We start from the raw sequence: 15,844 nt of genomic DNA on the forward strand, positions 1-15,844 counted from the left end.
CCTATTTTATATGTTATTTGGAAACGGTCTCACTAAGTTGCTGAGAGCCTCACTAAGTAGCTGAGCTGGCTTTGAACCTGTGCGATCCTCCTGTCTCAGCCTCCCGAGCACGGGCATCACATTTTTGTTGTTTTTTGATAATGGGATTTGAACTCAGGGGAGATTTTTTTGTAAACTCTGAATCTTATCTCCAGCCCTATTTTTATTTTTTAGCTCTGAAACAGCATCTTGCTAGGATGCTGAGAGCCTTGCTATATTGTTTAGACTGCTCTCAAACCTGCAATCCTCCTGTCTTAGCCTTCCAAGTACTGGGATTATAAGCATGCACCACTACACCTGACTCTGTGTGCTTTTAACATTTATATTTCTTTCTTTCTTTCTTTTTTTTTTTTTTTGGTGGTGGTACTGGGGGTGGGACCCAGAGGCTTTCTACCTTTGGGCTATTCTCCCAGACCTATTCTATACTTTATTTGGAGACAGGGTCTCACAAAGTTGCTGAGAGCCTCACTAAGTAGCTGAGGCTGGCTTTGAACCTGTGTGATCCTCCTGTGTCAGCCTCCCAAGCGCAGGGATTACAAGCGTGTGCTGCCACGCCTGGCTATTTATTTGTTTTCTAGAATTTCCCGCATTCTAGATTTTTCTGATTGTAACCCTCGAATGCTTCTACCCACTCTTCTCTAAGCTGGTAGTTAGATTTAGAAGCTTATGTACATATAGGTTTGTCTGTTAGTTTGTTCATTTTTGGCAAATATACTTAATAAATAGTACTGGGCATTATGCATGAAGTTACTGTTTATAAAAGTAAGTTAAATATCAAGTCGAATTTCTTTGTTAAGACGCAGACTAGTAGAGAAGCAAACGAGTGTTGTCTGGTTGCTGTTTGTAGCCAGAAGAACAGCTGCCGTGTCACTTGACTCACACCAACCCCAGAGTGGACGAGATTGTGCTGGAGAACCTTCACCTGAATAGTCATGTCAAGGAAGCCACGAGGGGGCCCCGGTAAGGACAGACGCCTGCGCTCAATTAACTTTCAGGAACCACATCGACCTTTGGTTCATTTTGTTTTAATTTCAATGTCCTGTTCTAGGTACTGTCCTTCCATTGAATCAAAGGTTTTGCGTTTTCCAAACCGCCTGCATCAGGTGTGGCTGGAACCCGAAGGACTGGATTCTGACCTCATCTACCCACAGGGGCTGTCTGTGACCCTGCCCGCCGAGCTGCAGGAGAAAATGATCACGTGCATTCGAGGCCTGGAGAAAGCAAAGATGACTCAGCCGGGTAAAGAGGATGCCGCCCTTCAGTGCACGCGCAGCCCGGCTTTGCAGTCAGTGAGGAAGTGCTAGCTACTTTCTTTTTGTTAGGGTGGTGGTACTGGAGATAGAACTCGGGGGCATTCTACTTCTGAGCTACACTCCCAGCCCTTTTTATTTTTTGTTTGGAAACGGTCTCGCTAGGTTGCCGAGAGTCTTACTAGGTTGCTAGGTCTGTCCTTGAACCTCCGAGCCTCCTATCCCAGGCTACCAAATAACTGGGATTACAGGCATGCAGCACTATGCCCAGCTATTCTTAGCTACTTTAGTTGTTCAAAGCCTCAGAGTCTGAAATCCAACATCTGTACATATGAACTAGCCTTTGTATTTGAAGGGCGTTGAATGGCAATCTTTGCATCTCTACCTAGAGACAAATCCATCTCTTGTTTTTTGCTTTGTTTTGTTTTGGTTTCCTGTTCTTTTATGGTACTGGGGATTGAACCCAGAGGCATTCTACCTCTGAGCTACACCCGCAGCCCTATTTTTTATTGTTCATCCTGAAACAGGGTCTCATTAAGTTGCAGAGGGTCTAGCTAAATGGCTGAGGCTGGCCGCGAACCTGTGGTCCTCCTATCTTGGCCTCCCAAGTACCGGGATTACAGGCTTACACCACCACGCCCAGCTCCATCTCTCTTCTTACTCATTCTATGCCATTTGTTCTTTCGTCAGGCTATGGTGTTCAGTATGATTATTTGGATCCTCGTCAGATAACTCCTTCCCTTGAGACGCATCTGGTTCAACGGCTCTTCTTTGCTGGACAGATAAATGGCACCACTGGCTATGAGGAGGCTGCAGCTCAAGTAAGAGCTTGTCTCGTCTTACTGCATCAGAGGGCCTGTTTGACGGACATTCCTCTTTTCATACCAGGGCTCTTTTTTTTTTTAATTTTTTTTAGAACTACAGGTTAAACTCAGGGATATTCTGCCTCTGAGCTGCACTCCTAGCCCTATTTTATTTCTTATTTGAAAACAGGGTCTCGCTAGGTTAATGAGAGTCTCACTACCTGCTGAGGCTGTCCTCAAAACTTTAATCCTCCCGTCTCAGCCTTCCACGTACTGAGATTATAAGATTTTTTGTTTTTGTTTTTGTTTTTGTTTTTGATGGTGGTACTGGGGGTGGAACCCAGAGGCTTTCTATCTCCGAGCTATACTCCCAGACCTATTTTATATTTTTTATTTGGAAATAGGGTCTCACTAAGTTGCTGAGAGCCTCACTAAGTAGCTGAGGCTGGCTTCGAACCTGTGTGATTCTCCTGTCTCAGCCTCCCAAGCGCGGGGATTACAAGCATGCGCCACCTCGCCTGGCTAGATTTTTTGTTTTTAAACAGGGAATTGCTGCTGGGCATGGTGGCACACACTTGTAATCCCCACACAATCAATAGCATTGCCAAAACAATAACAAAAAGTTACAACAGTCTTGCCAACCATGGTGACACATACCCATAATCCCAGTACTTGGGAGGCCGAGATAGGAAAATCACAGGTTCAAGGACAGCCTCAGCAAGTCGTGAGACTCTTATCAACTTAGTGAGACTGTTTCAAAATAAAAGTAAGGCTGGGGAGCCGGGAATGGGGGCGCACACTTGTAATTCCAGCATTCGGGAGGCTTAGACTGGAGGATCATGGTTTACGGACAGCCTTAGCTCCTTAGTAAGGCCCTTTGCAACTCAGTGAGGCCCTGTTTCAAAATAAAGAATAAAAAATAGGGCAAGGGGTGTAGCTTGGAGGTCGAATGTTCATGGGTTCTATCCCCAGGCCTGCCCAAAAAAAAAAAAAAAAAAAAAAAAAAATAGGGCTAGGGGTATAGCTCGAAGGTAGAATGCCCCTGGGTTCCATCCCATTACCTCTAGCTCAGAAGTAGAATGTCCCTGTAGTCAATCCCCAGTATCAATAATAACACAAAAACAGCAATAAATACAAAAGGGTGGGGAATGTGTCTCAGAGGTAGAATACCCCTGGGTTCATTCCCAGGAAGGAAGGGGGTGGGGGCGGGAGGCAGGCAGTCTGGCTTGAATGTAGAATGCCTCTGAGTTCAATCCCTAATACCAAAAAAAGAAAATATTAGCCCCTCAGGCTAATGAATGATAATATGCTCAAATGGTACCTTTCCCATATTCCGAGCTAGACACTTTGCCCTATTTTATTTTTATTTTGAAACAGTCTCACTATGTTGATGAGAGCCTCACTACTTGTTGAGGCTGTCCTTGAACTGCAAATCTTGGCTCAGCCTCACTAGTACTGGGATTGTGGGCATGTGCTGCCACGCATGGCTCCCATATTCTGTTTCTGAATATGAATCACATTTTTTTTTTTTTGCGGTACTGGGGATGGGACCCAAGGACGTTCTACCTCTGAGCAACACCCTCAGCCCTATTTTTTATTGTGTGTGTGTGGAGGCGGGTACTGAGGGTGGAACCCAGGGACATTTCTACCTCTGGGCTATACTCCCAGACTTATTTTTATACTTTATTTGGAAACAGGATATCACTAAACTGCTGAGATCCTCACTACGTAGCTGAGGCTGACTTCGAACCTGTGCAATCCTCCTGTCTCAGCCTCCCAAGCACGGGGATTATAAGTATGCACCACCATGCCTGGCTTTTTATTCTTTATTTTGAAACAGGGTCTCACTGAGTTGCAAAGGACTTCACTAAGTAGCTGAGGCTGACTGTGAACTGCAATCCTCCTATCTCAGCCTCCTGAATGCTGGGATTACAAGCGTGCGCCACCACGCCAATGTGGATCACATTTTCTACCTCTAACATACCTTGCCGGCCTGCTTTCTTCCTCCCATGATGTTCTTTCCAGGTAGTGTTTTGAATAGGATAGTGCTTTTGTTCAGTTCATAATGGCCCTTTAAACATTTCAGTCCTCTTATAGGGTGTGATAGCTGGAATCAACGCCAGTCTTCGGGTCAGCGGAAAACCACCCTTTATCATTAGTCGAACAGAAGGCTACATAGGAGTTTTGATTGATGATCTCACCACCTTGGGCACCAGCGAACCATACCGAATGTTTACCAGTCGAGTGGAGTTTCGCTTGTCACTGCGCCCTGATAATGCTGACAGCCGCCTCACATTCCGAGGTAGCTCTTTACAAAGTACTGTAGCCTGGTTAACTTTCCTTCTTTCCTTTCTCCCTTTCTTCCTTCTTTTCTATGATTGATCCTGGGGACATTCTACCTCCGCACTACACCCCAAACACTATTTTATATTTTTTATTTTGAAACAGGGTCTGCCTAGGTTTCTGAGGCTGGCCTCAAACCTGTTATCCTCCTGTCTCAGCCTTTCAAGTACTTGCCCAGCTTTTTTATTTATTTATTTAGTTAGTTAGTGGTACTGGGGATAGAACCCAGGGGCCTTCTACCTCTGGGCTACACTCCCAGACCTATTTTATATTTTTTGTTTGGAAACAGGGTCTCACTAAGTTTCTGAGAGCCTCACCACCATGCCCAGCTTAATTGTTTTTTCACTTATTTTGTGATACTGGGGGTTGAACCCAGTAGCATTCTGTCTCTGAGCTACACCCAGAGCCTTATTTTTTTATTTATTTTATTATATTGTATTGGGAATCAAACCCAACACAAAGATGTTTAAGTAAGGAACCTATGAACCAGGTGTGGTGGCATACGCCTCTAATCCCAGTATTTGGGAGACTGAGACAGGAGGATTGCAAGTTCTTGTCCAGCCTCAGCAACTTAGCCAGGCCCATTTAGTGAAATCCTGATTCAGAATTAAAACATAAAAATAGAGCCAGGGTCATCATTCTACCCTGAGCTATACCCTCAGCCTTTTAATTTTTTCTTTTTTCTTTTCTTTTCTTTTCTTTTTTTTTTTTTTTTTTTTTTGGAAACAGAGTCTCACTAAATTGCTGAGGCTTATTTTGAACCTACAGTGCTCTTGTCTCAGCCTCCCAAGTGCTGGGATTACAGGTGTGTGCCACCACATCCAGCCCTGTTTTATTTTATTTTATTTTAATTAGTTAGTTAGTTTTGGTGGTACTAGGGATGGAACATGGTCTCACTAGGTTGCAGATAGCCTTACTAAGTTGCTGAGGCTCACCATAAACCGGAGATCTTCCTGTCTCTGCCCCCCAAGTACTAGAATTACAAGTGTGCAACCCCATGCCTGGATTTTTATTTTTGTTTTAAAATGGGGTCTCACTAAGTTGCTGAGCTGGCACTGGACCTGCAAAACCTCTCTCATTATATTTTCTCTTCCCTTTCCTAGGGTATACGGAAGCTGGCTGTGTGTCCCAGATACGGTATGAAAGAGCTTGTTGGATGAAGTCTTCTTTAGAAGAAGGCATTTCTGCGTTGAAATCCATTGAATTTTCTAGCTGCACATGGAAAAAGTTAATCCCACAGCTTCCTATAAGCCTTAGTCGAAGTCTCCCTGTCAGGTATGCATTTCTAATATAGACGTCTCACTCGAAGAAAAATGCAACAGAAAAATGAGACCATTCAGAGAGACATTACCTACAGGCCCCTAATGTGTGTGTATGTCTGCATGTATGTATGTAAATATGTGTGTGTATTACTAGGGATTGAGTCCAAGGACATTCTACCTCTGAGCTATACCTCTAGCCCTATTTTTATTTTTTAATTTTTAACAGTGTTTCAGTAAGTGGGCCTGGCTAAATTGCTGAGGCCAGATGAAAACTTGATTCTCAGTCTCTGCCTCCCAAATACTGGGATTAGAGGTATGTGCCATCATATCTTGTTTATAGGCCCCTTATACATCTGGGCTTCTTTTCAGAATCCTATTCATGTAACTCATCTATTCAGTATTAAGTAGACTCCAGCCGGGCACGGTGGCGCACGCTTGTAATCCCCACGCCTGGGAGGCGGAGGCAGGAGGATCGCACTGGTTCAGAGCCAGACTTACTGGCTTAAGAGACCCTGTTTCCAAAAGAAATATAAAATATAAAATACTGGGAGTGTAGCCCGGAGGTAAGTAGACTCCAAAAGGACATCAATACAGAGCATTTTTGCTCCAGAGATAACTTGCAGTGGACCTTGCATAGTACAATATACAATGGTATATTTCACCATTGGTTTTTCCCATTTGAAAAAAAAAAAATGTAATTAGCATGGGAAAGAATGGCCAAGGAGCACAAATCAACAATGTTGTAGCTTGCAAGCACATTATGTATATTATGATGGCACTGATCTTACACTGTTCCTCCAGTGTATTTTGTTCTCCTGTTTTATTTTTATTTCATTTTTTACTTTATTTTTGCAGGTCTAGGGATGGAACCCAGGGGCATTTGACCTCTGAGCTACACATCCTGCCCTATTTTTTATTCTTTATTTTGAAACAGGGTCTCACTAAGTTGCAGAGGGCCTCACTAAGTAGCTGAGGCTGTCCATGAACTGCCATCCTCCAGTCTCAGCCTCCCAAATGCTGGGATTACAAGCGTGCGCCACCATGCCCAGCTTATTTTATTTTATTTGCTGGGGTTCAAGCGCTGGGCCTTAGGCATGTTACACAAGTGCTCTACCACTGAACTACACCTGCAACTCTCTCCATTTTTAACCTGTCTTTTCTTTTTTTTTCTTGGTAGTACTGGGTATTGAACCCAGAGGCATTGTACCTCTGAGCCGCACCCCTAATCCTGGTTTTTGTTGTTGTTTTTTTTTTTTGGTGTGTGTGTGTGGTACTGGGGATTGAATCCAGGGGCATTCTACCTCCGAGCTACACCTCCATATTTTATTCTTTATTTCGTTTTTTTTGTTGTTGTTGTTTATTTTTTTGTTTTTTGTAGTACCAGGGATAGAACCCAGGGGCATTCTACCTCTGAGCCACACCTTCAGCCCTAATTTTCATTCTCTTTTATTTGGAAACAGGGTCTCACTGAGTTGCAAAGAGCCTCATTAAGTAGTTGAGGCTGACCACAAACCAGGATCCTCCTGTCTCAACCTCCCAAATGCTGGGATTACAAGCGTGCACCACCACGCCCAGCTATTCTTTATTTTGAAACAGGGCTTCACTAAGTTGCAGAGAGCCTCACAAGTTGCTAAGACTGGCCGTGAACCTGTGATCCTCCTGTCTCAGCCTCCCAAGTACTGGGGGATTATAAGTACGCACCACCACGCCCAGCGACTGTGTTTATCTTGATGATTAGTCACCAGCATTATAAGTATCCACTGTGTGCAGTCTTGCCCCTTGTCTTAGGTCTCAGAAGGACAATAGGATCATTGATACAAAAGAAATAGGGGCTGGACGTGGTGGTGCACACTTGTAATCCTAGTACTTGGGAGGCTGAGACAGGAGTTCAAGGACAGTCTCAACAAATAGACTTTCATCAACTTAGCAAGACCCTGTTTCCAAATAAGAAATAAGGGCCAGGCGTGGTGGCGCACGCTTGTAATCTCTGCGCTTGGGAGGCTGAGACAGGAGGATTGCACGGGTTCGAAGCCAGCCTCAGCTACTTAGTGAGGCTCTCAGCAACCTAGTGAGACCCTGTTTCCAAATAAAATATAAAAAAGGTCTGGGAGTATAGCCCGGAGGTAGAAAGCCTCTGGGTTCCACCCCCAGTACCACCAAAAAACAAAAAAAAAAACAAATAAGAAATAAAATCAGTCTGGGGGTATAGCTCAGAGGTAGAATGTCTCTGGGTTCAATTCTCAGTACCACAAAAATAAAAAAGAAATAAAAAATAAAAATATGGGCACTGTTGTCCTGCTCTTAAGGAGAGGACTCAGTGGCTTTGAACCTACAATCCTTCTGTCTCAGCCACTCAAGTACATGGCCATCACACCTAGCAGTAAACAGATCTTTAATAATAGTAACAGTAGGTGTGCTCCCCCAGTAACCTAATTACCTCCCAATAGGCCCCTCCTCTTAAAGGTTCACCACCACCATGTCAACACTATCACACCAGGGAACCAAGCTCCAGCACACGAATCTGGGGGAGCACACTCAAACCGTATCTAAGCCATAGTGCCAGCCACGATGGTGTTGCCACTCTTCAGAGACACAAGTGTTTACAGGTTACTCAGTCCTTCAGCTGTTTATTCATATGTTTAAATTTAAGAAGATTAACATTTGAAATTTTAGACAAAAGTTATTTTTCTCTTTTTGGCAGTGCTGGGATCAAACCCAGGGCCTTATACATACAAGACGAGAGCTTTCTCACTGATCTATACCTTCAACCCCTGGACAAAGAATTTTTAATACTATGCTTTGTTTTTGTCTTTTTTTTTTTTTTTTTTTGGTAGTATTAGGGATTGAACCCAAAGATGTTCTTTCTCTGAGCTACATTCCCAGCCCGATTTTAAAACAGGGTCTCACTAGATTGCTGATAGTCTCACTTGCTGAGGCTGTCCTTGAACCTGCACTCCTGTCTCAGCCTCCCAAGTATTGGGATTCCAAGCGTCCACCACGCCCGGCTGTGTTTATCAATTACCGCTCTATCAAAGATTCATCATTGGAACTTCCATTCACTGTGACTCTTTATTGTGGCAGTACTGAGAGTGGAGGCAGCGATCGTTTTCAGCACAATCTAAGATGCTAATTAGTGAATTAAAATGAAAATGAAGCTATCAGGTTCATGTGTTTTGATTTGTTTTGTTTTCTATTTATAACACAGGACTGAACCCGGGGCACTACCACAGAGCTATATTTCTAGCCTTTTTTTTTTTTCTTTTTTTTCTTTTCGGTATTAGAGATGGAACCCAGGGACATTCTACTCCAAGCTATACCCCCAGCCCTAATTTTTATTTTTATTTTGAAACAAGGTCTCACTGAGTTGCAAAGGACCTCACTAAGTAGTAGCTGAGGCTGTCCACAAACCATGATCTTCCTGTCTCAGCTTCTCAAATGCTGGGGTTACAAGCCCAGCTACTCCTACCCCTTTTTATTTCTTTTTATTTCTTTTGTGATGCTAGAAATGGAACCCAGGGGCATTCCACCTCTGAGCTACTCCCCTGGCCCTATTTTTTGAAACAGGGTATCACTGAGTTGCAGAGGGCCTCACTAAGTAGCTGCAGCTGGTCACAAATCTGCAATCCTGTCTCAGCCTGCCAAGTACTGGGATTACAAGCGTGTGCCACCACACTTGGCTATTTTATTTTTTTTTTTTGTGTGTGTGTGTGTGTGTGTGTGTGTGTGTTTTGCAGGAATTGAGCCTAGGGGTATTATACCTCCAAGGTACACCCAAGTCGTATTTTTAGTTTTTATTTGGAAACAAGATCTTGCTAAGTTGCTGAGGCTGGCTTCAAACCTGCAAACCTCCTGTCTCAGCCTCTCAAGTAGTGAGACTAGGGCCTGCACCACCATGCATGGTTTATTTTTTGCTTTTGTACAGGAACTCAACTGGGCATGGTGGCGCAAACCAGTAATCTCAGTACTTAGGAGGCTAAGACAGGAGGGTGGCAGGTTCAAGGACAGCCTCAGCAAGAGTGAGGCTCTCATTAACCTAGTAAAATCCCGTTTAGAAATAAAAATAAAATAGGGCCAGGAATGTAGCTCAGAAATAGAACCCTGGGTTCAATCCCTAGTACCAGAAAAAAATAAAAGCCGGGTGTGGTGGCAGACGCTTGTAATCCCAGTTCTTGGGAGGCTGAGACAGAAAGATTGCAGGTTTGTGGCCAGCCTCAGCTACTTAGTGAGGCCCTCCACAACTTAGACTGTTTCAAAATGAATAAAAAAATAGGGCCGGGGGTGTAGTTCAGAGGTAGAATGGCCCTGGGTTCAATCCCCAGCATTGCAATAAATATATAAATAAACATGAAACTAGGGCTAGGGGTGTAGTTTGGAGGTAGGATGCCCCTGCTTTCACATCACAGTATCACAAAAGAGAAAAAAGAAATACGGTCTTGCTGGTTGGTGAGAATCTCGCTACTCGCTCAAGCTGTCCTTGAACCTGTGATCCTCCATTCTTAGCCTGCCGCGTACTGAGATTATAGGAATGTGCCACCACAGCTGGCTTTACTTTTTATTTTGAAATGGTTTTACTAAGAGCCGGGTGTGGTGGCACACGCTTGTAATCCTAGCATTTGGGAAGCTGAGACCAGAGGATCACGGTTCGCAGACAGCCTCAGCTACTTAGCCCTCCGCAACCTAGTGAGACCTGTTTCAAAATAAAGAATAAAAACTAGGGCAGGGGGTGTAGCTCGGAGATTGAATGCCCCTGGGTTCCATCCCCAGACCCGCAAAAAAAAAAAAAAAGAAAAGAAATGGTTTTACTAAGTTGCTAAGGGTCTCTATAGTTTCCAAGGTTGGCTTCGAACCTGCAGTCTTCCTTTCTCAGCCTTCTAAATACTGGGATTTCAGGTGTACATCACTATGCTTGGCTCTAGAAGAATACTTTTGAACTCTTCTATCATTTTATTATTTTGTTCTGCAAAGATTTGTTTTGTTTTGTTTTTAACAGTACTGGGGATAGAACCCAGTGGCGTTCTACCCCCGAGCTGCACCCCAGCCCTATTTTTTAATCTTTATTTTTTGAAACAGAGTCTCACTGAGTTGCAAAGGACCTCACTAAGTAGCTGAGGCTGTCCGCGAACCACTATCCTCCTGTCTCAGCCTCCCGAATGCTGAGATTACAAACATGCATCACCACGCCTGGCTGTTTTGTAGAGATTTAAAACATACTTGCATTCTTCTCTTGTTCTTCCTTGAGGAGTTCTGTCCAAAAAAGGAGAAGACCTCCTTTAGGATTCCCAGCATACCAAAGGATGCCTCATTCACAGGGTACTAGGACTTAGCATAGTTTCAACATAAAGCCTACTTCCTACTCTTTGGGAATTCAGTGAAACCTTTGTTAACGGAGGATATTTTGTTCCTACACGAAAGAGAGAAGAAATGGATTATAACCAGGCTACCCTTAACAACTTAATTCTTCTGATAGGGATGTGGGGAGAATCAATATGTATGTATGTATGTATTTTTGCAGTACTGGGGATTGAAGCCAAGGGCATTTACCTCCAAGCTATGCCCCCAGCCCTATTTTTTGTTCTTGGAAACAGGGTCTCACTAAGTTGCAGAGGGCCTTACTAAGTAGCTGAGGCTGGCCTCGAACCTGCTATCCTCCTTCACAAAGCTGCTGCACTTAGAAAGAATTAAGGTGAAGCTGGACATGGTGGTACATACTTGTAATCCCAGTCCTTGGGAGGCTGAGACAGGATGATCAGAGGTTCTCATCCAGCCTCAGAAATTTAGTGAGGCCCTCTGCAACTTAGTGGGACCTTGTTTCACAATAAAAAATAAAATAGAGCTGGGCATGGTGGCACACACTTGTAATCCCAGTACTTGGGAAGCTGATACTGGAGGGTTGCAGATTCGCAGCTAAGCCGTAGACTTAGTTGGGCTCTCTGCAACTCAGTGAGACCCTGTTTCAAAATAAAAAACTAAGTCTGGGGTTTAACTCAGAGGTAAAATGCCCCAGGATTCAATCCTTAGTACCATAAAAAAATTAAAATAAATAAGTAAGTGAAATAAAGTAAAATAGAGCTGGAGATATTACTCAGGTACAGTGCCGAGTTCAATCCCCAATACCATAAAAAAAGATTTATTATTTATTTATGGTTATTTATTCTGAGATTTGGTGTTATTTATGGTTACCTATTCTGAGACTTGGTATTATTTTAAGGATTCTTATTCTTAATCTCCCTTATATGCTATGGATCCATATGTTAATTAAACTTTTGTACATTTACAGTGCTCTAGATGTTCTGAAGTATGAAGACGTTGACATGGAATTGTTAGCCAAGGCTGTTCCAGAACCCTTGAAGAAGTATACTGAATGTAGAGAGCTAGCTACAAGACTAAAAATAGAAGGTAAAAAATTACTTATTTTGTATGTGTGTGTGGGGGGGGTCTGGGGATGGAACTCAGGGACATTCAACCTCCGAGCTACACCCCTGCCCTAGTTTTTAATTCTTTATTTTGAAACAGGGTCTCTCTAAGTTGTGGAGGGCCTCACTAAGTAGCTGAGACTATCGGCGAACCCTGATCCTCCCTCCGGTCTCAGCTTCCCAAACGCTGGGATTACAAGTGTGCACCACCACGCCCGGCCAGAAAATAATTTTTTACTTAAGATGCATGGATACTCTATTTTCCATTTGTACAAATTATGCACAGTGCAGATGTATCAAGAGCACTTGCCAAGGGAAGCCATTATTACTCCAGGACAAGCACAGTGTTTTGCTCCGTGCTAGTCAAAGCGTGGTCCCCAGCTAGCAGCATTGCAGTGCCTGGGAGTGGATCAGAAGTCTAGGGCATCTCAGGCCCCACTGCAGACCCGCTGAGTAAGAGTCTGCATTGTAATAGGTCCTCACCTCAGGTACAGACGGCAGGTGCAACTATACAGCTCTTCTTGTCTTTCTCTCTCCTTCATTAATTTACTTATTTACTTATTTATTTAGTGGTACTGGGGTTCCTGGAAACCCTTTTACCTCCGGGCTGCACTCCCAGACCTATTTTATACTTTTTATTTGGGAACAGGGTCTCTTAAGCCAGCACGGCTGGCTTCGAACCTGTGCGATCCTCCTGTCTCATCCTCTCAAGTGCGGGGATTACAAGCATGCGGCACCACACCCAGCTTATTTTTTATTTTTTAATTTCTTTTTTTGCAGTACAGGGGATTGAACCCAGGGGCATTCTAACTCTCAGCTATACCCCCAGCCCTATTTTTATTCTGTATTTGTAAACTGGGTCTCACTAAATTACAGAGGGCCTAGCCAAGCGTGGTAGCACACACTTGTAATCCTAGCATTTGGGAGGCTGAGACAGGAGGACTGCTGTTTGTGGACAGCCTCAGCTACTACTTATTGCCGCCCTTTGCAACTCAGTGAGACCCTGTTTCAAAATAAAGAATAAAAAAAATAGGGCTGGGAGTGTAGCTCGGAGGTAGAATGCCCCTGTGTTCCATCCCCAGTACCGCAAAACAAAAAACAAAACCAAAAATATAGGGCTGGGGGTATAGCTCAGAGGTAGAATGCCATTGGGATCAATCCTTAGTGCCATAAATAAATAATAAATAAATAAATAAATAAATAAATAAATAAATAATTCAAAAGGGCTGGGAGAGCCGCGCGTGGTGACGCAGACTTATAATCTCTATACTTGGGAGGTTGAGACAGGAGGATCACAGGTTCATGGCCAGCCTCAGCTACTTAGTGAGGCCCTCTGCAGTTTAGACCTGTTTCAAAATAAAGAATAAGGGTAGGGCATAGTGGTGCACACTTGTAATTCCAGCATCTGAGGCTGAGACAGGAGGATCATGGTTCGTGGACAGCCTCAGCTACTTAGGTCCTTTGCAAATCAGTGAGACCCTATTTCCAAAATAAAGAATAAAAAATAGGGCTTGGGTGTAGCTCAGAGGTAGAACACCCTTGGGTTCAATTCGCAGTACTGCAAAAAAAAAAAAAAAGAGGGTTTGCTGGGAGTGTAGCTCCAGGATAGGATGTTCATTGGTTCATTCTACAACACCAACAAAAAGAAAGAGAACACCTGCCCTGCCATGTCATGGTGACAAGGTGGTTTGGTTTTGGTTTTGTTTTTCTGGTACCAGGGATGGAACCCAGGGGCATTCTTCCTCTGAGCTCTACCCCCAGTCCTATTTTATTTTTATTCTGAAACGGTCTTGCTAGGTTGATGAGAGTCTCTACTTACTGAGGCTGTCCTCGAACCTGGGATCCTGTCTCAGCCTCCCAAGTACTGGGATTACAGGCATCTGCCACCTTGCCCAGCTGAAGTGAGTGTTAAATGAAGTGATCCATGTAAGTGCTCTTTGTAAATAAAAAAAGACTATCCAAATGTAGTTTGCTAGTGTGACCTGAGTATATGACAGAATTCTAATTTTGTCCTCTAGCCACGTACGAATCAGTATTGTTGCATCAGCTACAAGAAATAAAGGAAGTTCAAAGAGATGAAGCGCTCCAGCTGCCAGAAGACCTAGACTATTTGACTATCAGGGATGTGTCTTTGTCCAGTGAAGTGCGAGAGAAACTACACTTGAGTCGTCCACAGACGGTAAGAAAAGGTGCAGTGGAACAGAAACAAGTACAGCCGGGCGTGGTGGTGCACGCTTGGGACTTGGGAGGCTGAGACAGGAGGATCGCAGGTTCACAGCCAGCCTCAGCTACTTAGTGAAGCCCTCCACAACTTAGTGAGACCCTGTTTCAAAATAAAGAATAAAAAATAGGGCTGGGGGTGTAGTTCAGAGGTAGAATGTCTCTGGGTTCAGTCCCTAGAATTGCAAAAAAAAAAGAAAGAAAGAAAAATCAAGTTACAAAAATCACCGGGCGTAATGGCGCACACTTGTAATCCCAGCGCTTGGGAGGCTGAGACAGGAGGATCGCACAGGTTCGAAGCCAGCCTCAGCTACTGAGTGAGACTCTCAGACTCTCAGCAACTTAGTGAGACCCTTGTTTCCAAATAAAATACAAAAAAGGTCTGGGAGTATAGCCCGGAGGTAGAAAGCCTCTGGGTTCCACCCTCAGTACCACCAAAAAAAAAAAAAACTAATAAAGAGCTACTGCTTTTACTTTTTAAAGCTTGGGGTTACAATGCCCATATAATTAATGGTCCATTTAATCATAGGAAATTTAATCTTGTATTTTATTTCTACTTTTTTGTTTTGTGTGTGTGGTGCTAGGGATTGAACCCAGGGGCATTCTACCTCTGAGCTACACTCCTAGCCCTTTTATGTATTTATTTATTTTTAATTTTGAAACAGAGTCTCAGTAAATTACCACGCACTAGCCTTGAACCTGTGATCCTCCCGTCTCAGCCTCACAAGTACTAGTATTACAGGCATGTGCCAATGAGAGAACAGCTTTGATTTGACGTGATTAATCTACAGTTCTCTTGTGGTTTTAACTCCTAGATTGGAGCAGCTAGTCGTATACCTGGAGTGACGCCCGCTGCCATCGTCAATCTGCTCAGATTTGTGAAGACCACTCAGCAAAGACAGGCGTCTGCGAGCGAACCGTCCCACACCGAGCAATATTTACACAACACAAACAGACTTCAAGAAAGAAAGTTATAGCTTTCAATTCATAGAAAACTTCATGAGTATATGAAAAACTTAATCTATACAAAAGTATACATAGGAGATAATCCAGACATGGTGGCACACCCTGTAATCCTAGTACTTGGGAGCCTGAGATAGGAGGATTGTGGGTTCCAGCCTAGCCTCAGCAAATTAGCAAGATATTCAGCTATTTAATGAGATCCTGTTTCAAATAAAAATAAATAAATAAATAAATAAATAAATAAATAAATAAGCTGGGCATGGTGGCCACCACGCCCGGCATAACTGTCTTTTTCATATCTCTGAATAATTGTCAATAATTTGTGCTCTTTCTCTTAGTTCTAGTACAGTGAGCCCATTCATATAACGTTTGCAGTGTCCATCAGAGAGAAAATAGTGAAACCAAAATTAACCTTGAAGAGTACCAACTTGCCAGGTGTGGTAACACTTGGAATCCCAGTACTTAAGAGGCTGAGACAGTAGGATCACAGGTTCATGGGCAGCCTTAGCTACTTAGGCCCTCTGCAATTTAGTGAGACCGTTTCAAAATAA

General features: G+C 43.5%; 1 protein-coding gene across 1 annotated transcript in view; it reads left to right on the top strand.

Annotated features, from left to right (window-relative positions):
- The window catches only part of MTO1 (mitochondrial tRNA translation optimization 1), a gene marked incomplete at its 3' end in the record, with an annotated part of 31,714 nt that extends 16,407 nt beyond the window's left edge, over positions 1-15,307 (top strand). Inside the window, exons 5-12 of the mRNA XM_080700076.1 lie at positions 887-999; positions 1,088-1,278; positions 1,980-2,110; positions 4,190-4,394; positions 5,539-5,710; positions 11,975-12,093; positions 14,129-14,289; positions 15,146-15,307. Coding sequence (XP_080556202.1) covers positions 887-999; positions 1,088-1,278; positions 1,980-2,110; positions 4,190-4,394; positions 5,539-5,710; positions 11,975-12,093; positions 14,129-14,289; positions 15,146-15,307 — 1,254 coding nt within the window. The remainder of the gene's footprint in view (positions 1-886; positions 1,000-1,087; positions 1,279-1,979; positions 2,111-4,189; positions 4,395-5,538; positions 5,711-11,974; positions 12,094-14,128; positions 14,290-15,145) is intronic.
- Positions 15,308-15,844: the final 537 nt, after the last annotated feature.

The sequence above is a fragment of the Muscardinus avellanarius genome (assembly GCF_963383645.1).
Source record: "Muscardinus avellanarius genome assembly, chromosome: 8".
In the NCBI taxonomy this organism is placed as follows: Eukaryota; Metazoa; Chordata; class Mammalia; order Rodentia; family Gliridae; genus Muscardinus; species Muscardinus avellanarius.